At 39.3% G+C, this 24,241-nt stretch overlaps 1 protein-coding gene across 2 annotated transcripts in view; it reads left to right on the top strand.

The window, feature by feature from the left end:
- FRMD4B (FERM domain containing 4B) overlaps nt 1-24,241 on the top strand; it is a 208,103-nt gene that overhangs the window by 134,144 nt on the left and 49,718 nt on the right. For both annotated transcript variants that reach the window (XM_008567202.1, XM_008567201.1), the window contains exons 6-7: nt 11,909-11,965; nt 12,730-12,752. In XM_008567202.1, coding sequence (XP_008565424.1) covers nt 11,909-11,965; nt 12,730-12,752 — 80 coding nt within the window. The remainder of the gene's footprint in view (nt 1-11,908; nt 11,966-12,729; nt 12,753-24,241) is intronic.

Raw genomic sequence — 24,241 nt, 5'->3', positions numbered from 1 at the left:
GGTGTTGCTCCCGCGCCTCGCTCAGCCAGTGAGCGGGAGCCGGTCTGTATGTGGGATCCGAACCCTTGGACGGGAGCGCCGCCGCGCTTCCCAAGTGGCGCACTATCCAGTGCGCCACCGGGCCGGCCCCAGGCTGGTGGCTTTAAGCAACAACCTATTTTATCTCCCTAAGCCTTCGAATAGCTGTCCTGAGGATTCAATAAATTAACATACATGTAAGCTATTGGAACATATAATAAGCACTTAATAAATGTTTCTTGTTTTTGTTTGTTACTGACAATATTATTCCAAAATTCCCGGAAGAACTATGTTATAAAATGCTCTCATCTATAAGAGGTATTTGAGCATAACCACAGTTATGACATAAAAGGAGAATGTTGGTGAAAATCTTTCAAACATGGTATGTCCTATTGATAGATAGATAGATAGATAGATAGATAGATAGATAGATAGATAGATAGATAGATAGATAGATAAAAATAAGAGGTGCAATCAGGTGGATGCACAATAGTCCTGAAAATAAAAGTATCCTTGCATATTTTTTCATGCAAAACATCCAGATAGGATACTAACTTTAGCAGGGCTTTTTTACTCAAAGTCCTAATTTTAACATCATAACCATAACTTTCTTCCTCTTGATTCATCCTTTTCTCCCTCTAATCATCCTTGATTATCTTGTAAGCACCTTGCACTTTTTCTTGTCTTTTTAATATGACTAGTTTTCCATCAGAATGCTTTGCTGCTACAAATTCAAATTGTCTTAATTGGTGCCAGGTTGCGCTGAAGCAATTAGAGCGCTGTAATTAAAGTCTGTTGTGTGTGTAATCTTATAATGCGTAAGGATAAGTACAGAAGTTGAGAGCTTGGTTCTAAGCGTTTGTTTAATAATGGTTATTCATCTGTCTTCCACTTGTCTCCCCGCATATGTATCAGATGTGGGTGCTCTGGAGACTCCATGCTTATTAGCAGAGCCTGACCTATTTAGGCTCCCTGCCTCTCTTGTATCGCATAACAACTCGACCATAGATCACCACACCTCTAATTTCCAGGGCAGTCTCATAAACATTCACTCCCTTGCTTTGAAAATGTGTTGGCGCAAGAGTTTATAAAGAGGATTCAGATACTGGCAAATGGTGGAGCCTTTCTCTGACGCATGACTGTGCGATGCTCTTGTTCTTTCCGGGCTTAAAGAGAATAGAACAGAGCCTCAAGACCTCAGTATTGAGGGGGAAGTAAAAATAAGATTTGGGGAAAGGAAGACTCATAGTCCTGATGATATTTTGCAACATCATCTGGTAGAACATTGTCATCAAATGTTTAGTTTTTTTAACAGTATAAATTAATTTATTTAAAAATATTTATTATATGTCTTCTAGGTGCTAGGCACTGTGTAGGTGCTGGGTATACGGTAGTGAGTTAAACACATCTCTGCCCATGTGGAGTTTAGAATTTTATGAGATGAATAACATTGTTCACAAATTGTTTGTATTTAATATACAGTCCTTATTCAAATTTCTGTGCTTTTTGGAATTTTTTTTTTTTTTTTTTTTTTTTTTTTTTTTAATTTTCGGTGGCTGGCCAGTACAGGGATTGAACCCTGGGCCTTGGTATTCTCAGTATCATGCTCTAACCAACCAAGTTAACCGGCCAGCCCTGTAATGTTCTTTATAGCTTTTTATTTTTCTTTTTCTGATCCAGGATCACATGTTGCACTGAGCTGTGACAGTCCAGGCTCTCTTGGTACTTTCACTACTATAGCCTTGGAATCAGCCGTTTTTCCTTTTAGTGGGGAATAGTATCTAGAATCCGAGATCTGGTTTCTGGTTAAGCCGGTTGGAACTTCATCCCAAGAACAAAAATATGTGCCACCTGTCCACCTAAAATAAAAGTGCATTGCACAAACTATACCTGAACCAAACTTAGGGAAAATATGGTCTGGCTAGTTTTCCCTCCTTTCTCATTTTCATATCCACACATTCATTTATATTATCTTCCCACAGCCGAGCACTAACTCACATGCTACAAATTTCTCTCTGTCTCTCTCTGCTCCTGTCTTCTTTGTGATCAAGTTTCTGAGAAGCAGTCTGCCCAGATACTTTGGTTATAATGCTTATGGTTTTGAAACTATGAAACACACCTACAAAAAAACACTTGTACTTGTTTGTTTTTCTTGTAATGCTTTTTACTTTTTTCTTTGGCAGTTTGCAGGTATGGAGATCCAAACCCTTGACCTTGGTGTTATCAACACCATGCTCTAACCAACTGAGCTAATCAGCCAGCCCACTTTTTAGTTTTTCAAAGCATCTTTATGTCTCATTTTTCTTCTTGCCCTCAAAACTTCATGAAGTATGTGAACCATGTATTATTATTTTTCTTTTACATATGTAGAAAGTGAAGCCAGAAGAGTAAATGACTTTTTGACATCTAACACCTCCTAGTGTGTAGTGGGTTATTTTTTTTTCTTTTTTTTTTTTTTTTGGTGGCTGGCCAGTACGGGGATCTGAACCCTCGACCTTTGTGTTACAAGGCTGTGTTCTAACCAGTTGAGCCAACCAGCCAGCACTTGTGTGTAGTTTTCAAGTTTGCATATCCAGAATTGCTGTCTGGGTACTATGCTTACAGTTCCCATAAATGGTGAAAGCTGGGCTATGTCCTCATAGTCCACAAAACTGAGATTCCTTATTCTGAACTGAAAATCAAGGCAAATCAACAATAAGAAACACAAGAAGCATACCCTTTTAAAAAGGAAAGATACAGCACAGCCTTATAATACCAACGTCACAGGTTCGGATCTTCATACAGGCCAGGTTCCAACCCCCCCCCCCATAAAGGAAAGATATAGATACCTTTATCGACTTTTTACTTCACTACTTTTTTTTAATATTCTGGAAATATTATTGAGCACATGCTGTGTGCCAGGCAGTGTTCTGGGTCCTGAAGATACAGCTGTGACCTTAATAGATAAAAATCTACTTTCTTAAGGATCTTACCTACTAGGCAAGAATGATGGCGAATGGGAGACAGACAATACACAAAATAAAATATATAATGTATTAGAAGGTATAAACAGAGTCACCAAATACAGTTGTACAGGTTGCTCACTGCTCAACTGTGTGCCCGATTGTGCCTTTAAAGATCATGGAACTAAGCAACTAAGGATGAGGTTGCCATTCAGTAAGATGGAAAGAATACAAATAAGGTCAGGAGTTCTGTTTGTTTCTTAACTTTAATTGAAGTATAATATGCATATAGAAAAGTGATATAACCTAAGTGTGTGACTCAATGAATTCTCATAAATTGAGCACATTTACATAACTAGCATCAATATCACAGAAACTGAACATTACTGGTACCTGAGAAGCCCCTGGCATGTTCTCTTTTAGTCATTAATCCCTCCGCTACCATGGCTTTTAATGGCATTTATTAGTTCTGGCTGATTTTGTATTTTATATGACAGAAGTCATACAGTATGTGCTCTTTTATTGTCTGGCTTCTTTTGCTCAAATTATGTTTTTGGCATTTATCCATATCGTTGTGTGTGGTTGTGGCCAGTTTGTACATCTTCCCTGCTGACTAGTAGTACATAATATGAATATACCACAGTTCATTTACCTATTGATGAGTATCTGGATAGCTTGCAGTATTTGGTTATCACAAATAGCACTGCCATGAAAATCCTAGCGCCTGTCTTTTAGTGGACGTATGTAAACATGTCTGTTAAGTATATACCTAGGAACAGAATTGCTGGGCCATAGTATATATGCATGTTAAGCTTTAGTAGACACTACCAAAAACTTGGTCCAACTTATAGTCTATCAGCAGTATATGAGAGGAGTGCAGTTAGGATGTGTTAAGTAAAACATCTATTTCATAGAATGCAATCAGATATACCATGCAGGGATGGCCATTTAGTGCGGTTGATTAGAGTACAGTCTTATAACACCAAGGTCATGTGTTGAACCCCATACCAGCCAGGCACAAAAAAAATACACACAAACACCATGTGCATTTCAAAGAACTGCACCAAAATATTATTTGGAGACAAATTTACTATGTACCTAGAAAATGGAAGTAAATTAACTAAAACATATTGACATTATTAGCTTTGGTGAAGAAATTTATTACAAATTAAATACACTAAAAATAGTAATAATTCTACACAATGGTAATGACCAGATAAATAATAGGATAGAAAAAAAGGCCCATTTATATAGGAAAACGTAAAATACTGAGTATTAATCCTAACATAGATGTGTATGATCTTTATAGCCCTGTCACAAAACTTTATGATCACTATAAAGTGATTTTAATAGAGACTTGCTACAGTTCCAAAGTGGATGACAAATTATTATAACTTTTCTTAGACTTGACAAGATTATTTTAAAATTTCTTTAAATATAAGTGAAAGAGAATGTCAAAGGTTAATATGGAATATTAAAGCATTTATCCTATCAGATATTGAGACATGTTACAATGAATAGTGATTAAATGTTATGGAAGTACATAAAATTTGAATAGTGACTCAGAACAAAGTAGGTAATCTAGAAATATATATAATTATACGTAAGAATTTAAAAGCAACATGGTAAACATTAGTGCAGAGAATAACATTGAGTCTTTGGGTGCTAGGCTTTGTGATAAATGCTTTACAACCACACTTCATTTAATGCTCTGAAGAACTCACTAAAGTTAATATTATCATCCTCAATTTTGCAGATGGGGAACTGAATTTTAGATAAAATAACTTGGTCAAGGCCCCACAGGTCTCAGTCCAATCTGACTTCAAAGGCCAGAAGGAAGGCACAATTTGTACCCAATAGATGAGACAAATGGTTAATGTTGGTAATGTGTACGTAAGTCAAATTAAACACAGACTCTCAAATAGCTAACTGCACAAGGGTCATCTTACACATGAGTAATAGCAAATAATACACAATGGCAAGGGAAACACACAAATTGATTAGTAATCAAAGAATTGCAAATTGAAACAATTTTTTGCAGTATTATTTTATGCTTTCTAATTAGCAAAATAATTATATTGATTTTATGTGGTTTATAAAAATACATTTTCCTAAGATAAGAAATTCGTGAGAATGTTTGATATCTTGATCTGGGTGATGATTGCATGAATAACACACACATGTCTATTTGTTTGCTTTTATACGGAGTTTCTCATGTGACTCTAATATCCCTCTTTGGATTTTTTTTTTTTTTTTTGGTGGCTGGCTGGTACAAGTAACACACATGTCAAAATTCATCGAGCTGTATGTACACTGAGCTCTGTGCATTTTACCATATAAACGTACTCCAAAAAGTTCCTGGGGAGGGGGGGACGTTCCTGGAAAGATTCATATTATCTTTCAATTCCTTTTTTCCACAAATTTTTTGAAGTACCCTCATATGTACCTCAATTAAAAAATTTAAAAAGCACTAAATGTATTAAGAATATTAAAATGTAAGTGATGAAATCAGAGTTATTTTTAAGTATGAAAGTAAAGGAAGAAATGATTAGATGCTGCCAAGATTATAAAATATTTAGCATGGTTAGTATAAAGCATTTAGCCCACAAATTTGAAAAATTCAACTTCTTTTAAGAGCTAAGGAAGGAGTTATGATCACTTACATAACTCACAGTAGTCATTAAGGTAAAAACAAAGTAGCTACTCAAAAGGAACACAGTCAATACTGGTAGGAAAAATCAGAAATTTCTCCCATGGGTCCTCATAAAAGGGGTATTATATGGTGTAATCAACAATGTCCTCAGCAATACGCCTAGAGTTATTAAAATGAGTTCTGAGGTTTTTATTTATGTTGTTCCTGAACATAAGCCAGCGTGGTAATGCCAAAACACAGATACATAAAGACAGTTCTACCTGGGATAAACCTTATGGTTCATGTAGGTTTCCAGTGAGTCTAGCTTAATCCAAGAATAAAACTTCGAGAATCTAGAGCAGTGGTTCTCCATCGGGCAATTTTAAGGACGTTGGCAATGTCTGGAGACATTTTTGGTTGTCACAACTAAGGGGAATAGATGCCAGGTTTTCTCCTTAGTACCCTACAATGCACCGGACAGCCCCCACAATAAGGAATTGTCTAACTCAAAATGTCACTTGTGCTGAGGTTGCAAAACCCTGATCTAGAAGAATGAACTGACAATATACCATTGAGACCATCCCCCATAAATATTACTTCTAAACACTAGCTCAGACAAAAAGGGAGAAAATATTGACTCATGTACCCAAAGGTTGTGGGTCACGGCGGGGTGCAGATGTGGTAGCTGTGGCCTGGCCTTCTAGGGGCATAGTAACCCTTTAAAAATAGGAAGTAGCACAGGCAAGTATGTTTTTATGGCCTAGAAGATTTGCCTTGTAAGGCAGTGGGCTGGTCTCAAGTGCTGGCATGACCCCTCCGCCAGCCTAATTGTATAAAAACCAGTGTGGGCTTCTCTGACCTGGCAGATTCCTTCCTCCAGGTAGATGTGTCCTCAGGAGGAATTAGGGACGCTCCTGGGAGCTGTGTCCACTTACTCATTTGTGTCCATATCACATCTGTTCTTTGCACTGTTTGTTGGCTGGATTAGTGGCCAGCCAAAGTGAGAGCATCCTAAACAGCATCCACACCATCATTCTTGCCAAGTTTTGAATTTTAACTGGACTTTGAAGGCTGGCCCCACTCAGCAGTGGGTACAATTGACTGCCAGAGTCAAGAAGCCACTTTCTCTCCAACCGTGGTCCTTGCTTCTCCCTGGGACACATCTTCCCAACTTTGTCTTCACAGAGAGAGAACTTTCTTCCCTTCTTTCTAATCTGGAAAATCCCTGAGAAGGTCTTTGATCCAGCTTCTATCACTTGCCCTCAAAAGGATGATGTGTTTCCACTAAAGCCAGTAGGAGAAGAAGTAATTCTCCAAAAGAATGGGATATTCTGCCCAGAAAGAGACAGACATCCACCACTCCAGGAAAATATGCATCCCCCCCTTTTAAACTTTTTATTTTGAGATAATTTCAAACTTACAGAATAGTTGCAAGGATAGTACAAAAACAAAAAGCCAGTATATCAAACCAAATCCACCATTGTTTTAACATTTTGCCATATTTGCACTTTCTCTGACCCTCATATGTGTAATTTTTTTTCTGAACCACTTGAGAGTAAGTTACAGTCATCATGCTATTTACCCCTAAATATTTCACTGTGTATTTCCTAAGATCGAGGACATTCCGTATATAACTGTATTACAATAGGCACATTCAGAAAGTTTAATATCAACCTATACTATTACCTAATATACAGTGCAATTGTCTCAATAATACCTTTTAACAACATTTCCTCTAGTTAAGATAACATACTGCATTTACTTATTACTATTCTTTTTTCAGTGTCTTTTACTTTGTTTTTTTAAGACTATTTTTATAAGAACAGCATACATTAGCTTATTTATCAAAGCTGAATCACATAATACTATATAGAAAAGAGAATAGAAAGCATAGAAACTTTTCTTTTTTAAATATTTTGTTTTCTTTTTATTGGTTATGAATATTCATGGGGTACAAAGCAAATTGTCACCCCTCGTGCCTAAGATGTGATGGCCAGATCCATACTGGCAGCATGTCCATTACTACAAATTGTGATTATACCCGTGTCCCCCTCACCCAATTATCCCCTCAATTATCCCCAACCTCCCTCCACATCCCCCTTTCCCCACTCCACTTTGTATCCCTAGGTATGTTCTCTCCCTCTGCAAGTAGTATCTTTTACTTTGGAACAGTTCTTCAGCCCTTCTTTAGCATTCATCACATTGACATTTTTTAAGAGTATGAGCCAGATGTTTTATAGAAGATGCCTCAGTTTGGGTTGGTCTCCTGGTTCCTCATGATTAGACTAATGATGTATTTTTGACAGGAATGCTACATAGGGGTGTGCTGGTGCCAGCTTGTACCAGCTCATCAAAGCAAATTCTCACATCTCTTCCAACTCCCTGTCCTGTGAGATTACATTGGTAGCCTGGAATCAGCAAGGGTGGGAGTATTTACACAGTGGAAATCAACAAGTGCTTCCAATCAAAGCTCCCCAGCTTCTGATTTCTAGTTGTGAAGCATTTATATTTACCGGCACAGCACCTTGTACAGGTGAGTCTGTGTCCTTCTCAATGCATATCATCAAGCAGTTTTATTCAATTATTGGCAATACCTCATCACGTGGTTAAGAAGGTATTCATCAGTTCTCCATAGGAAAGTTACCATTTTTCCCTTTGTAATTAATAAGCAATCTGTGGAGAGATAGTTGGTGATTATGTAAATATCCTGTCCTGTTTCTCATTGAACTTTCACCCAAAAGTTTTTATTTATTGAGGATTATTGCCTGAATCAATTAGTACCGTGATAGTTGCTCGTGGTAATTTTATCTCTTTCATTTCTTCTATATTTATTTGTCAGCATTCTACAAGTTAACTTTTTATAGACTTAACCCTAAAATAGATAATTGTAGTAGACTTGGAAACAAATTGAGGTCTCCCAATAGTTTGTCAAGTAGTTCTAAAAGTATTTGTGTCCACGTTATTAATATTCATTGCTATAGTGCACGATAAGTTTCCAAGGAGTACTACATCAATATAGGAAGAGGAGAATGAATCTTTAGAAATAATTTCCCCATTCTACCATAGAGTGTATGTTTGTGGATAACATACAGTCCCGCCAACAGTGAAGGTGGCATTTGGAATCATTTTTCTCCAAAACGACTTTCAGGCAAGTCAATCAAGTCTTGCCTGATTCCAGTTTTTACCAAAAGTGTGCCTTTGGAAGATTCCCGGTGAGAGATTTGCACTGGAGTCATAGAAAGTTAACGAGTGCGTGGTAGAGTGGAAAGTGCACTGGACGGGGAGGCCAGAGTCCCCATCTGCTAGGAGACTGGACAGCAGTCTTCATCTCCCTGATCCTCAGCTCTGGCATCTTCTGTAAAACAATAGGAGTCCTATTTTTACCTAGTTCCCTTTCAGCTTCTAAAAGTTTCTTTTATTCTTTTCTCAACTTGGGAATCCAAACCTAGAATTCACCTCATCAGCATGGTGTCTTGGTCAACTGAGCCACCAAGCCAAGGACAGAAATGAGATGTCCAGTGTGGAGTCTGAACCCAGTGGCCTAGTGATTGAATTCGTAATCCAGCAAAATTAGCCATGAGGCTGTAGCTGCAAGACTTGATACTGTTTCATGCTCCCTTTGTGCACTCAGCCACATCATCCGATTCACTTCTCTGCTTCTCTTTGTTTATCCATGACAGTCATGGAAACCCACTGAAGGATCCCGTTACCTTTCTTTTTAAGGAGATCCCTCTCTCAAGCATAGCATTAGCTCGTCCAGTGCCTATAAGTTTACCTCTGTTGCCATGGTTGGAAGTAAAAGAAATGTTCTGCCCTGGGCAGACTGCAGTTTCTAAGGAACTCTTACACTTCAGGCATGACATTCAAGAGTTCTTTACAAATCTTAATTAAATTTCGCCAAATGAAATTGCCGAGAACCAGGGAAATAGTGTTAGTCTTGATGGATGGATTGTTTAGTGATCTCCCTAAAACAAGTCAAGTAGCATTGGCAACCAATATTAGAACTGAGAATGTGTTGCCTTGGATTTCTAGAACGGTGGTTGTTAAATGGAAGGTGAGTGCAGGCTGAGGTTTATAAAAGAATGTGGGGTTTTGCCAAACTACGTGTTCTCTTCTCTCCCTGGAACAATCTTTTGATAGACTTCACTCCTTCACCCCAGCATCACCCTCCTCCCCCAGGACCATGCTGGGGCCACTTGCGTAGGTGAAAAGTCCACAGGTGAGTTTAGATATTTTCTCCCCACTCTTCTGGAGCTGCCTGAGCCTGGTACTTTTCATGTTTCAGTTCCTGGTTTCAGCATTTTTAATATTTAATGACCCTTCAAGGTAGAAAATTATTTGGCAGCTTCCTTAAGAGTATCTGCTTTAGGTCTTTTTATCTGTCTGCTGAACTTCCATTTACTAAATTGAAAAGTTGGTGACTAAAATACCGTTCAGGTGACTCATCTGAAGTTCTAATGAAGCAAAGGGGGTATCAGAAGGGCTGGCAGTAATTTTCAATTTATTTTATTCATCTTTAGTTCTTTTTAATGCCCTAAATAAATCCACTTTTTCTCTTCTCTAAAATTGTAAGACAAATTTGACTTTAAGTTCTGGCCTAATTTTGAACTCAAAGATGTTTTCGAGATCCCCTCTTAGCCCTTCTCTCTCTCCGTGAGTTTCTTTTTCTTTGAACTTAAGGAATTTAACCTTTCTTAAATTTAATCTTGTTCAACACCCACCTCACCTGTTGGATTAACCACTTCATCATCTTTCACCAGATTAGAAAACCAATGTCTCTTGCCTGAAAGACAGAAGGCAATTGATTCCTACAATCAACCTGGCTTCTCTTTGATTTTATAATCTGTTTCTAGAGATTATAGGCGAGCTTTGAATTCCAAGGCTCTTGGCCTGTCAGCTTTTGAAGCAAAAAACTTTGAAGCAGACCCTGGGCCTCAGGTTTCAGAAAGGAGGCCTGTATGTTGGAGGATGGAATTAATTTGTTTTCATTTTGTAATATAAGGGATACATGAATAATGGTCAGTGCTGACATTGTAACATCCTGGGGTTTCTTATTTGCTTGTTTTATTTTTATGGCTTTTTAAAGATTTATTATTATAAGTTTGTTTTTTGAGAACCCTAATCAAGTCACTTGGACACCTGAGAGAAAAGCATAATTCTTTCAAAAATCCTCACTGGGCATAACTATCTGTATAAACCTACCTAATGTACATTTACATTAAAACTACCTAATTATTCCCCATCCATGCACTTGGTATAACCAAGAGACGCTCCTGATCAGATTCAGCAGGTGAAGGGAAGAAGACAGAGTGCTGGGCAGTTTCCAGGCCCATGAGTTCTGTTCTTAAATACTATGTGCTTTCAAGTGCTAATTACAGGACTTAAGCAAGGAGGGGGTAATGTGGAATCATTTATGCATGTGTTAGTGCATGCAAGCTAACATACCACACAAAAAATTTTTTTTTAATACAGATCACTCTATACCACTGATTGTTGTAATATTGCATGATGCGGCAATGGTATTTATATATATCACCACACTTAAAGAAGTAGAAAAACGTGCATGTGAATATTATTGATAGAGGCAATACCTCTTCTACATATACTTACGCATTCCTGCCAGGCTACTAAAAAAGCATTTCTGTTCACTGAGGCCCAGACTCCAATTTTTCTTTGGGATATTGAAGGATGAAAAAATAAAATAATGGAAAAAATGATAAATTATAGTTCATCAGACTTAAATATAAAGCAGCAGAATTTTAGTCATCTAAGCATTTGCTGTAACTGATTTTTAAGGCTTCACATTTTTCATCTATGATGGTGCAAATATTAACTCAATAATGTGTCATTGATACAGAAGTGAATTTATATTTTTAATAATACGTACATTGTATGTATACTGAAGTAACCATGCTATGAGACAGGAAAAAAATAATCTCAGGAAAACACTCAACAAATGAATCTAAGAAAATCTGCAATGCTTAAAAATAAACTTGCGGAGATAAAAGTTATTCATTTATAAATTGAATTTTCAGCCTCAAAGTCATTCATGTTTCTTTCTGAATACTATCTCTAAACAAAATCCCCAGAGCTAATAGAACACACACACACACACACACACACACACACACACAGTGGTTTCCCCTAACCCTCAAATGAGTCTCTCCACGACCCCCCCTTCCCCCTGTAATGGTATGATCTGCATTTGTTCGTAAACTGGAGGTGCCAAGCTGTGACAGCTTCCCCCATTCCACAGCCATTTGCTGCAACCTAGGGCGGCTCTGTGTTTAGTGATGCTTTTCTTTTCCACCAACAGGGGCAAATCGAAGTAGACAGCGAAACCATCTTCAAGTTAGCAGCACTGGTTTTACAGGTAATTGACAAACTGCCTCTTACCAGCTCCCTTTTGTTGGTTGGTTTTTGTTAACTGCCTGAAACTCTGAAACTTTTGCACGGGCCAGTGTCTGATAGATTTTTAAGCCGTTGGTTGTTTGCCAATGAAAAATGTGAGCCAGTGTCTTCTGTTTTAGAGTAGTTTGCATGAGCTATATAGTGTGATATTGTGTGTCTCTATTGCTGGAAAAGAGCTCTGGGTACTTGAATTTGGGAAGCAGCTGTTGTTAGAACAGCTGTAAATTTCATCTATTTAGTAACTTTTCTATACATTTTCCTGAGGTTGAATAAAAGAGCCCTTTAATTCTTAAAGGCATTAGTAGCTGAAAAACGAAATCTGTTTCCAGGCTGGTTTAAAAAGGAAAGAGAAAACTAATAGTATATGTTTATTTATCTGTATCATAGTTTAAAAGGTCTGCATCCAGTCTAAAAAGAGTGCCACTCAAATAAAAAAGCATTTTTCACAGGATCTTAGAAACATAAGGGGAGAAATAATTATCTGTGCTTTTTCTTTTTCTTTTCTTTTTTTTGGGTCTTCTGTTAAAAATAAGAAATATTCTTAAAAGGATATTAGCATTTTCTTATCCATGCCACATTCTTCTCTATGGCCATTGAGAACGTGTTCCTTATGTACATTCTTCAGAACAAAACTTGGAGACTTTAAGAGAGGAAAATGATCAAGATAAAATTCATTTAGCTTAACATAAACACATGTTGACCATCTATTTTTGTTTTTTATTTCAGGAAGCCAAGGGAGATTATACCAGGTAATAATTCCTTTTCTGATATTGCAATGCAAAATAATCCTAGCTGAATCATTTTATGCTGTTATTTTAAATAACAATGGGTTCAAAATCAAAAGAAAGTAGACAGGAGACTGAGATCTCTTTCCTCTTCAAATAGAGACCTATTCTTTTTGTGAATGAATCTGGAAATGAGGCTTTCATACAATTTTTCAAGCCAGAGTGACAGTGAATTATAATCAGAAGCAATCCAAAGTTCTATTTGCTCTCATCTGTTGGTTAGTGAGATAAAGAAATCTATAAAAAGCTTTGGTAGCTTGTGTTGATTTTTTAAAACTTATAATAACCCCATGTTTTGGAGAGTTATAATGTATGCAGAAAAAGATTAAATCCATCAGCTGCTTCGTTAAGGGATTAATAGGGGCTTTCTTTTGCAGCTGCCCTGACAGGGCCTCACCCTTAGTACACTTGACCTAACAGTTGTATTGTTGCTGCCCAGACACTTGCTGGTTCTAACTGCCTCTCTGGCCACATCCTCAGAGAGAGTATTGGAATTCACCCGCTACCCACTGCATTCTGTGCTTTTCATGCAATTGCTGTAGTTGGAGAAGTAGAAACGGTTAAAGGTGGAGGCAAGGCCTCTGATCAGAAACAGCTCTCAGGCCAGTGACCCATTGAAAGCTTGGCTTCTACCACGTTAATGTTCCACTCCTGGTAAACTTTACCCGTAGATTATTTACAGATCACCTAGTACACATTCCCAGCCAAGTCTTTGTATACTGTGCTCCTTAACAGACCGATAACAAAATAACGCTTTCCAAGCTCAGAAACTCCCAGTCACAGAAGAATACTTCACTTCAGAAACTCCGGACTCTCTCCTCCTCTGCCCGTTCAGTCTGGTGGAATGGTCAAGGATTCCATGGAACACACCATGGTTTACTCATTGTCCTCTCTCATTAGTTCTGTTTTCTGGTATATATTTTAAAAACTTTTGTAGGTTAAGAAATATCCTTTGAAGGTATCATGAAAAGCAACAAACACCATTTTTTTTAAAAAAACTCAAAGAAAATGGCAGGGGATAAAAACAGGAGAAATTAGTTTCTAGATCATTAATAATATCAAGAGCTGCTGTATCTCTCCTGCTGTCTTTCCTGGAGGAGCCATATTTCCTAGGAATATCAGATATGGGAGGAATGTAATCATTTATGAGGGTGATTCTGAAATTCCATTTGTAAGTGAGGGCTTCCCAGAAGAAAGCTCACACCCTACAATCTCTGGATTGCGAACCCTCCCTCTCCACTTTCTTCTGGTCAAGCATTTTTAAGCAATTCAAGCAAATTACTTAAACTCTCTAAGCCTCAGCTTCCTCACCTGTAAAATGGGGTTTATAATAGAAGCCCACACCCCATAGGATTGCTATGAGGATTAAACAAATTCGTATTTGTAACGTGCTTAGAACAGTTCCTGCAATTACCACTTTAATATTTCATCAAATTGATGGACATGATTTACCACTCCCCTGTTTTTATAAATATCAGTTGTTCCCCATTAATGTAAATAATGCTGTGATGAACATCTTTGTCATTATTCATGATTATTTCCTTAAGTGAACTTTCTCAGGTGGGAACAGGAAAGAGAAATTTCTTAAAGAAGACGAAGTGCTAAAGTGGAATTTATGCATTCTTGATACCACTAAATTTAAATTAGAGGAAATCTGTAGCTTTATCTAGTAAGCCTCTACTGAATGCCTAAAATATGTCAGCATCAGTATGGGCACTGAGGATGTGAGGATATATACAGCAGGGCCTTCCTTTCAGGGAATTGAACTTTCTGTCAAGGGCTACCTCACTGGCAATTCCAAATTGCACTTTTCTGTTGGTTTGCATGTTGGTTGCTGCTCTTGGCTTTTAGAACTTCACTGAGTGTTCTCACTGACGTTTAAACATTGCCAAAAAGTGTTCCCAAACACCTTTTTAAACCAGGATAACATGTCTTTTTCAATTAAAAGTGTTTGGACATCTAATTCTTAAGGCTGCTGTAGTTCTCTCTTTTATGAATATCTCCCTTCTTCTCAAATTTAACATTTCTAAATGCTGGACTGTCCCATCTGGCCTTCAAACCAACTCCTCTTTCACTGTCTCCTCCCTTCTCTCAAAACACCCCCCCAATTTTGGGGGGAGGCTGGCCAGTATGGGGATGTGAACCCTTGCCCTTGGTGTTACAACACTACACTCTAGCCAACTGAGCCAACCAGCCAGCCCACGCTGTCTCCCTTTGAATGACATCATCTCTATTCTGTCTTGAATCATCTGTAAGGATTTCCCTTTTCCTCTCCCATCCTTTTTTCCATCTGTCAGCCAGCTCCCTCCGTTCTTGTCTTTATCAGCACATAGCTTTTCAGCCCTCAGCCCCCTCCTCTCAATCTGACTGTAAAAGTATGTGTGTGTGGGTGTTGTTTGCTTGAGCTAACAATTGAGTGCTTACTATGACATTATGTCCATGCCTGATTTCATTCAATTCCACCACAGTAGTTATCATCCACATTTAACTAACCAATAGATGTAAAATTTAGGCCCAAAGAGATTATGTCACATAGCCAGTGAGTTCCCAGATCTGTTCTGATTCCATCACACACTACTGCATGCACATGACCTCCAGTTATCTTCCTAATACATAGATTTGACCATTGTCATTTACTTCTAAAAATCTCTTACAGTTTCTCATTGCACACAGACACCTGCTCTTCAACACCCCAACCTGGCATTCAACCTGGCCCTACTTGATCTGCAGTACACATTTAATCTCCCGAACTCTGCTGTTTATACTCTTTAATATCTGTTCATGCCTCTCCTCTCTTTTTTTTTTTTTTCCTGCATACCCTGTGTTAGTTTGCCTTCATGGCTTTGCCCAAACTCTTCTACAATGCCCTTAAAAATAACAGTTCTCCCTTCTTATTTTGCTTCCTGCCGTGTTTCCTTCAGAGTATTTTAAGTGAACATTATCATAACCAGTAGGAAACCCTGCTCTTTGAAAGTTAATTTAAATAGTAGAGTGTGGACTTCCATTTTTTTTAAATAGCTGACAGCCTGAATTTCCAAGTCAGCCCTTAAACTGCAAAGACAACAAGCTACTTGTGTAACACAACACAGACAAAGGCGGAGAATTCCTGAAAGCTGACAGGGCAAGGAAGCCAGGCTTTATCACTGAGCTTCCAGCCACAAATGAGTTTGTAAAAGCAAAGCTTTTTTTTTTTTTTTTTTTTTTAAAGATCCTGAAAGGTGGAAGTTACCAAGCAACATGTGATTAGGGTGCTTCTGCTTATAAGAAAAAGTGACTGACTAAAATTTTCAATTCAGGGCTGTGATGGAATGTTAATGTATGTTAACACCCAGCTTCAAATAGCAAGGAAATGTTCACAACTTACAGCTGTGCTACAAAATGTACCTATTTCCCATGGGACAGAAACTTCTCTGGATGCCCTGAGAGTAGTTAATGAGGGAAGAAAAACAAATCAAAGACTTTCAAGAAATTTGCCCCTTAGTTCTTATACCTCTGAAGCACTTACAGCTCTAAAATGTAATTTCATTCCCATAGTCTTTAAAATCAGTTACAATGATAAAAATAGCAGCTCCCATGGGCTAGGCATGGTCGCATCAACTAGGAGGTAGTAGTGAAGACAAGAACTTTGGAATTTAACTGCTTGGGTTCAAATCCAAGGTCAGCTACTTGCTGTATAATTAGGGGTGACCTATCTCTCTGGAACTCTTTTTATCTCAATAGATATTATGTGGCAACCCTGTGACGTGGCACTAATATTGTCCCCATTTTACAGATAGGAAAACTGAGCTATGGAGCCATTAAGTAGTTTACTACCTTGGTCAGATAGCTAGTTAGACAGTGGCAAATTGGGTCTCTAAGCCTCATGTTTTTATCATTGTGAGGTGTTTCCTTTTTGTTTTTTGTTTGTTTGTTTGTTTGTTTTTAAAGATGACCGGTAAGGGGATCTTAACCCTTGACTTGGTGTTGTCAGCACCACGCTCAGCCAGTGAGCGAACCGGCCATCCCTATATGGGATCCGAACCCGGGGCCTTGGTGTTATCAGCACCGCACTCTCCCGAGTGAGCCACTGGGCCAGCCCAGGTGTTTCCTTTTTGATATTCCAATACAAACTTCTAAGAATTATTACCTTCCTTTCTGGCAGAATAAAGAAGGCTGACTTGACGGAAATTGAAAGCTTCTGTCTTTTTTCAGCCCAGGCCCCTAATGAATTAACAAAACACTTTTGTGAAAAAACTGTTTTGGGCTGGCCAGTTAGTTCAGTTGGTTAGAGTATGGTTGTAACACCAAGGTCAAGGCGTTTGGATCCCCATACCGGCCAGCCGTCAGAGAAAAAACTGTTGAGAAGCTAATTTTCTCTCTACGTGTAATACATGGTTAAAAGTTAAACACTTCACAAAGTTTTCAGTCTCCCCAAAGGGGACGTATAGGCAGCATTTCCCACACTTATTTGTCTCTGATGTCTGAGCCTCTTGCTGGTCCAGTGATCCGTTGACTTCATTTGTTAACCACAGAATCAGGGTAGGAATCAGGCCTTTGCATTTCACAGTTTGAGTATTTTGCATTTCAAAACACCTTGCGCTGGCCATTCTTGCCTGGTTAGAGCGCTGTGTTATAACACAAAGGTCACAGGTTCAAATCCACTCACCCGCCCCCTGCCCCCCCCCCGTCGCCAAAAAAACCACTTTGCATTTCACAGTTTGAGTATTTTGCATTTCAAAACCCCTTGCGCTGGCCATTCTTGCCTGGTTAGAGCGCTGTGTTATAACACAAAGGTCACAGGTTCAAATCCCCTCCCCCGCCCCCTGCCCCCCCCCCGTCGCCAAAAAAACCACTTTGCATTTCACAGCTTAAATACTTGATGCAACTAAATGAAAACAAAAATCCCAAGCTCCACTTGAATATATCTTTTTTTACTGTTGTTTTTTAAAACTAGTCAAGTGCAGTAGTAACAAGGGGGAAAGAGTACAATTCAATCTGTAACTGGCTGTGACAATCCATTGAGGTAACTCTCTACCTTCAGACCCGCCTGAATACACCTTTAAACAGCTACTGATGCCACAGAGGATCAGTCCTGTGCAGAGAGTAACCCTCGAACTATTTGGGTTCTCAGTGTCCCTCTCCTCTGGAATGGACCGGGCCACTAAGCCCATTGCAGCTAGGGGACTGACATGAAACTCAGCCTGCTGGCCTTTTCAGATAGCACCCGGCTGAGACATCCGCATGGGTAGCACTCGGTATCAATAAAGCAGTATGACATGAACTACTTCTGCCACTCAGAGTCCACCAGAGCTAAGGGATGACATTGTGGGGGAGGAATTCTACATTCCCTCACTGATAAGCATTTCAGTCCCTTTAAGTTTGGTTCTAGAAACACCAAGTGATAACATAATACAGTCTTGTTATCTGCTCTGGTGGCTAAGGTGGTTAATCCAGTTTTTGTGTGATCAGGAAGGACATGTGGATTCGCACAGGCAGGAAGAAGGGATACAGCTTTGAGGCTTTAAGCTGACCATAAATAATTTTCACTTGTCTAGTAGGAAGTTTCCCAGAAGAACAGATTTCTTTCACTTTCTGTTCTTTTGCAGGAAAACACTGCCTGCATTGATTGTTTTTCTTCTGTGTACCCTTTTTCTAACTTTAGATTTGTGTGAGAGGTAAATTTTTTAAAATCGTGGTAAAGTATACATGACAAATTTTGTTGTGTTTTGGTGGCTGGTCACATAACATAAAATTTACCGTCTTCACCATTTTTAAGTGTACAGTTCAGCCATGTACATTCACACTGTTGTGCAGCCAATCTTCAGAACTTTTTCATTTTGCAAAACTGAAACTCTGTACCCATTAAATAACTCCCCCGTTACCCCTTCTCCCCAGTTCCTGGCAATCACCATTTTATTTTCTGTCTCAATGAATATGACAAGAGGTAAAATATTTCTATTTTAAGTATTTACGCATTTTCATGTTAATCTGCTTCCCAGCCTAAGTCGTGCTTGTAGATTGTATTTCTTCTACCAGGTATTTAAAGAATTGAAGGTTCAAAGTAGAAACCATCAGAGTCCTCAGCAATCTGGCTGACGTTTAGAAAAATCTCTCATCACATTCTTATTAGAAATTCTTTAGACTCAAAAAAAAAAAAAACAACAATTTGACAGTTGGTCCCCATCAAACATGTAGATGGGCAGAGTAATTTGTCCTCTGTTACAAGTTAGACCACAGACCAAAATGTAAGGACAAAGGAATTCTAGCTGAGAGGACATTGCCCTTCCCAGAACACAAGCAGATTTCTTGCTTCAGGATGCATCTTTGGTAGAATGCTGAAAGAAGCTTTTGACCCAAATTCCATGGATTGGTCATGATGTTGGAAGAACTAAGTTTCAAGGCTTAACCTCTACCCATTATCTTAGAGTCTGTCAAACTACTCCTGAAACTGCTCACAACATGGAACTTGGCAGGTCACCTCCAAAGTTCTTTTCTCATGTGGGTTATGACAGACCCCTACGGTTGCCAGATTTAGCAAATAAAAATATAGCATACCCAGTTAAATTTGAATTTCAGATAAACAATGAATAATTTTTTTAGTATAAGTATGTCCTAAAGATTTAATCTGGCAACTCTAACCTACATCACCTATTGGGGATTCTTCTCAGTGGTAATAATTCACCACCAGCCTGGTCTGAACATGGTAGGAATAAAGTGTTTGGTAAAATCTTTGGTTTAGTGTGCTATGATCTGAAAGGAAAGAACATGTTTATTGATTATAGGCAGATGACTTCATAGCAGTGTATTGTAGTGTTTCCAGGAACCCTATGAGACAGTTCACTATCCCTATTTCTATAATGTGGAGACCTAGGCTCACAAAGGTTAATTTATCTAAGACCACAAAACTCCTAGAAACAGGAAGACCTGGGACTAAATCCAGTTCTAAATTCCAAACCTGATTACTGAAAATCACAAGTCTAGGACTGGCTGCTTGGTTGATCTTTTGATTTTTTTCTGATTATGTCCTGGCTGCCTATATACCAGCCCTGACCCTTCTAAACCTCCTTATCTGTAAATTAGAAATGGAGCCTACATCTTGGGTTGCAATGAGGACTAAATGAGTTCGTACAAGCAAAATGCTGGGTATTGTCCTGCACAGCAAGTGCCCAGGATGGTCTTCTTTAAAGCCAAAAGGATTTCTTTTATTGTCCCATGAAGGAAGAGCTGAGAGGTCCCAAGGAGCTGGGGACTGGAGGCAGCCTAGAAATATATGCTGACACCTGGACCCCCAGGAAGGAGCTTCCTTTGTCAAGGGGGGGGGGGCACAGCTCCCTACCTTTCACAGAAGCAGTGGGGGGCATCCCCAGCCTCAGCCAAAGGCAAGCAGAATGGCTTGTATGTATCATTCTTTCTCTTCTCACTTTTCACCTGTAGATAGCTACAACCTGATTTGGTTTAAGGTGTGATCAAGAAATGTTTAAATTGGATGTAGAGGAAATTCCAAGAATGGAAAGACCCTGAGGCTTAGGAGAGGAGGGCAAGGTCTGGCCCCACCAGCTGGGCGTTTCCCAGCCCCTCCCCCACCCTTCTCCCTGCATTTCAGTTCTCTCCCTCTTTCCTCCTCTTTCCACTTTGGTTCCCTGGCCTGGAGTGGCCTGGAGTCGTCCAAGAACAGACTTCCTGGTCTTTTAGATCTATTGCCACCTTTAGGTAAGTCTTTGAACATCGGGGGCTCTATTGCCCACATCTGTGATTCAGGGGCTGGACCAGATGAATTCACCTCATTTACCTGGTTGGTTGGGGCTGCTCTCTTTTAAGTTTGCTCTGGACAGGTAAGAATTGAACAGGGCACTTCATTTTAGCTATTATGAGATTAGCTCAATCTACATGCAGTCTTTCAAAGCTAATTATGTTACAGGAGCCACTCGGCTCCTGGCTGAGGCTCCCCAAAATTTGATATTGAACTCACAGGTCCGGCTGCCTGCCCCCAGACAAAAAATCAAACAAAAGTCAAATGTTCAAATGTTGGCGAAAATGGAAGTCAGCATTTATTCAGGAATACTGGTGACCTGAGGAGAGAAATTAGGCTAACCCATCTCTCCAGTAAACCTGAGGGAGAATGGCCAGGCTACAGCCATCTCAAAGACTCAGCTTTACTGAGGAGCTTTTAAAGAGGGAGTGAGGGAATGGAATGTGGGAAAGTGAAAAGCAGGAGGGAGGGGCACGTGAGCAGCGAGGGCTTCATGCAAGGTCTCAGGTGCAAAGTCTCACCAAGACTCCCTCTGCTTTCTGCTCCTAACTTTGCTGTTATCTTAGGGTCTGGGTAGTACGTGCAAGTCTGCAGCTTCAGACTGGCTGGAAAACAACTTTACGTTCATGTAAATAATGCCATTTTGCCCCATAACCAAGGTTCAAAATATCAAATAACCATGGGAAAAGAGGGAACCCAGAAAAATGCATGCCAAGAAAAATCTGTGTGTTTTTAAAATTTGCCTACAGCCCATGCGTTTTAGGTCCCAGCATGGCTTCAGTCCTGCTCACTCCAACAAGTTTTCGCAATTAGTGGCATTAGACATCGAATGATCTTGAGCCAGAGCTTTCTACCTTTGCATGTGATTGACTATGAATGAAAGCGGCAACTTGTTTCCTGTTCTCTTCACCCCATCCCAGGCCTTGGTATCCCCAAACAGTAACAGAGATAACTCCTCAGGGGTAGAGAGCCTACTGTGAGTTTTTTGAGTCAATATAAAAAGTTGGGGGCATCCAGAATACCTTGCATGGTTTAAGGAGCTTTTATTGAGGTTTTGGGCTTCTTACTTGAAGCAATTTGGACTCCCTGTTTAAAAATTCTGCAGAAAATGACTGGGATCTGGTATTGTAGCTCATTTTAAAACATTTTTAAAAAAATTAATTTGGTGTCATTGTTGCTAGGGGACAACTATAGACTAGTTTTGATGTTTTTTGGTTCAAGAAACACTGATAACACAGTAATTCTTACTATCTGTGTTCAGATCTTTATGTGGTCAATTCGGTTTTTGATTAATCCAATTTAATCTAGTTTAAAAAGGCAGAATGTCAACACCCCAGGAATATGCATTTTAATGGAATTAATCAGTGGCCACCCCAATTATAAATTCTGAAGCCTTAAGGAAAGCTGACGAAGGCTTCTCCTTCCTCTCTCTGCCCTTTCCCGTTTTCTGTCCCCTCCTTGTGGAATCCTGGTGGAGTAAGCAAAGTGGTTTAAGCACAGGTTTGGGGTCACATCTGCTACTTTCTTGTCGTGTGAGTTTACATTACTTAATCTTTCTTAAATCTCAGTTTTCACATCTGTGGAATAGTGATGCTGATGATAATGCGGATGCTGATGACAATAGCGTAATACACCTCTAGAGAAAGGATTTAGCGCAGTCTCTGCCACCTAGGGATACCCAGTGAGTGTGCGCTGTTGTCGTTTAGAAGCATTTCTTTTAAATGACAGCACTCAAGTTGCCTCACTACTTGGTCCCCTCCTAGAGTCTCCTGAAACTAACCTTTTGAGCTGTCCACTCAGAAGGCTTTTTGCTCTGCCTCTCTGACTTTCTCCCATTTTAAATTGTTGATTACTGTCCCTTTTTTGGAAATCTCTGTGTTTTGTATTATGTTTATTCTACTGCAGTGGCACTTAAACCAGATTGTGGGGCCCCAGCCTCTCTGATTCAGCAGTCGTGTGGGGTGGGGCCCAAGAATTGCATTTCTAACAAGTTCTCAGGTAATACTGATGCTGCTTGTCAGGGGACTAGGGGACTATAACTACTGCATTCTTGTGTTTGTCGCCTTCACTATCCCTTTACCTAGGAATTAGTAGAGAGAAATTTATTCTTAGAAGTCCCTAGTTATTAAGTCAAACAGATGATAAACTAGACTCATCACTGAAGGCCAACTTGCGCAGATAACTGAGAGAAACATGGTTTTCTTTTTTAACGAAGGACAATTTGAAGGCAATCCAGCCAGTGAACAACTGCTCTAAGCAAACTGATAGCATACCTTAAACTAATAACCAAGGTGTTGATCAATGCTAGTATATTAGTTGAGGAAATTGGAGTTTATAAATAGTAACCAAGATCCTTTTAATAATTATATGTTTAAACAAGCTGTCATCTTTAGATACTGGATCCAGCTCAAATGGTTTAGTAGTTAAGTTGGCACCTCTTATACCTATTTAACAGATATTAAATACACTTTTCTAATTCTTATGTTCGTTAACCATGTCCCATCCCTTCAGTATAGTTCAAAACTTTGACGAGTCACCACAGGTTTCTAGCAAGCATAAAGAAGTGACTTACAAGGAAACGCCAGAAGACTGGCAGTTGTTTCTAATTAGCTCCATTCCTAATAACAGGAAATCTTAGGTTTGCATGGAACACGGTATTATATAGAGTTTCTAGCTGTGATGACTTGCCCAAGTCCTCGAAGGCTCCTTTCACAACCCTTTAGTTAATTTCTGATGATGTTTAGGTGATGTGATACGTTTACACTTAGTAATAGCAGGCCCTAGACTTTATTTTGCATGTTCAAACAGGCACTTAACTCAAGGATTTTTACATTCACATATACATTTTTCTGAAATAAGATTTTGAGTTATGCTTATGCATTAATGAAAGAAGAACTCTAGTCTCAGGGTAAGTTTTTAAAGAGCTTAGTTTATTTCTCTGTGAGGTTTCTGCAAACATTAACACGTGGTTATTATATTTAACATCTACTTCTTATGCACCCTTGCTTTGGGTTTCAGGTAAGGAAGAGCTTTGTTTTTTGCATGTTTGTTCGATGGCTGGCCAGTTAGGGGATCCGAACCCTGGACCCTGGTGTTATCAGAAGCATGCTCTAACCAAGTGAGCTAACAGGCCAGCCCAAGAAAAGCTTTGGCTTTCTTCAAGAAGAAGAGCTTTCATTAAGAAGAAAAGTGAAGTTTGGGACTTGGCAGGTGGCTGACTGTTGCTGTAAGCAAGCTTGCCATTAGCCACAGCAGGTGCACACATTTGCTTGGGGTGGCTTTTTCCACACAAGTGCTCCAGCACACATAAAGGGTGACTTGGTTTTGCCAACCGTGAGTGGGGTTGGCACATTCCAACAGGGCTTTTGAGGTCAGTAAAGAAAAACAACAGCCCGCAAAAGGCGGTTTGAAAATGCCCAAAGGAATCATTGCCTGAAAAATAGTTGTGGTGGCTAAGTGGAGGATCGTGGACAGCTTCCTTTGGCAAAGCTAGCAAAATAGGAATCTGAAATGCCTAAGGGAGGGGCTCAGCCTAGATAATTAGATAAAACACAAATGTGTTCTTCATCGTGACATCTGAATTCCTTCTGAAACGATAGAGAAAAGCACTATCTGGTATGGCCACTGAGAAGTAGCAAGTGATGTAGATTTATGGGCATTCTCTCTGGATAGGACCCAAAGGAATCAGTTCCCTGTGGCGTTTCTGGTCAGGTGCATCTTTAAA

The sequence above is a fragment of the Galeopterus variegatus genome, unplaced genomic scaffold (assembly GCF_000696425.1).
Source record: "Galeopterus variegatus unplaced genomic scaffold, G_variegatus-3.0.2 Scaffold303, whole genome shotgun sequence".
Lineage (NCBI taxonomy): Eukaryota > Metazoa > Chordata > Mammalia > Dermoptera > Cynocephalidae > Galeopterus > Galeopterus variegatus.
This window is presented reverse-complemented; position numbering and strand designations above follow the sequence as displayed.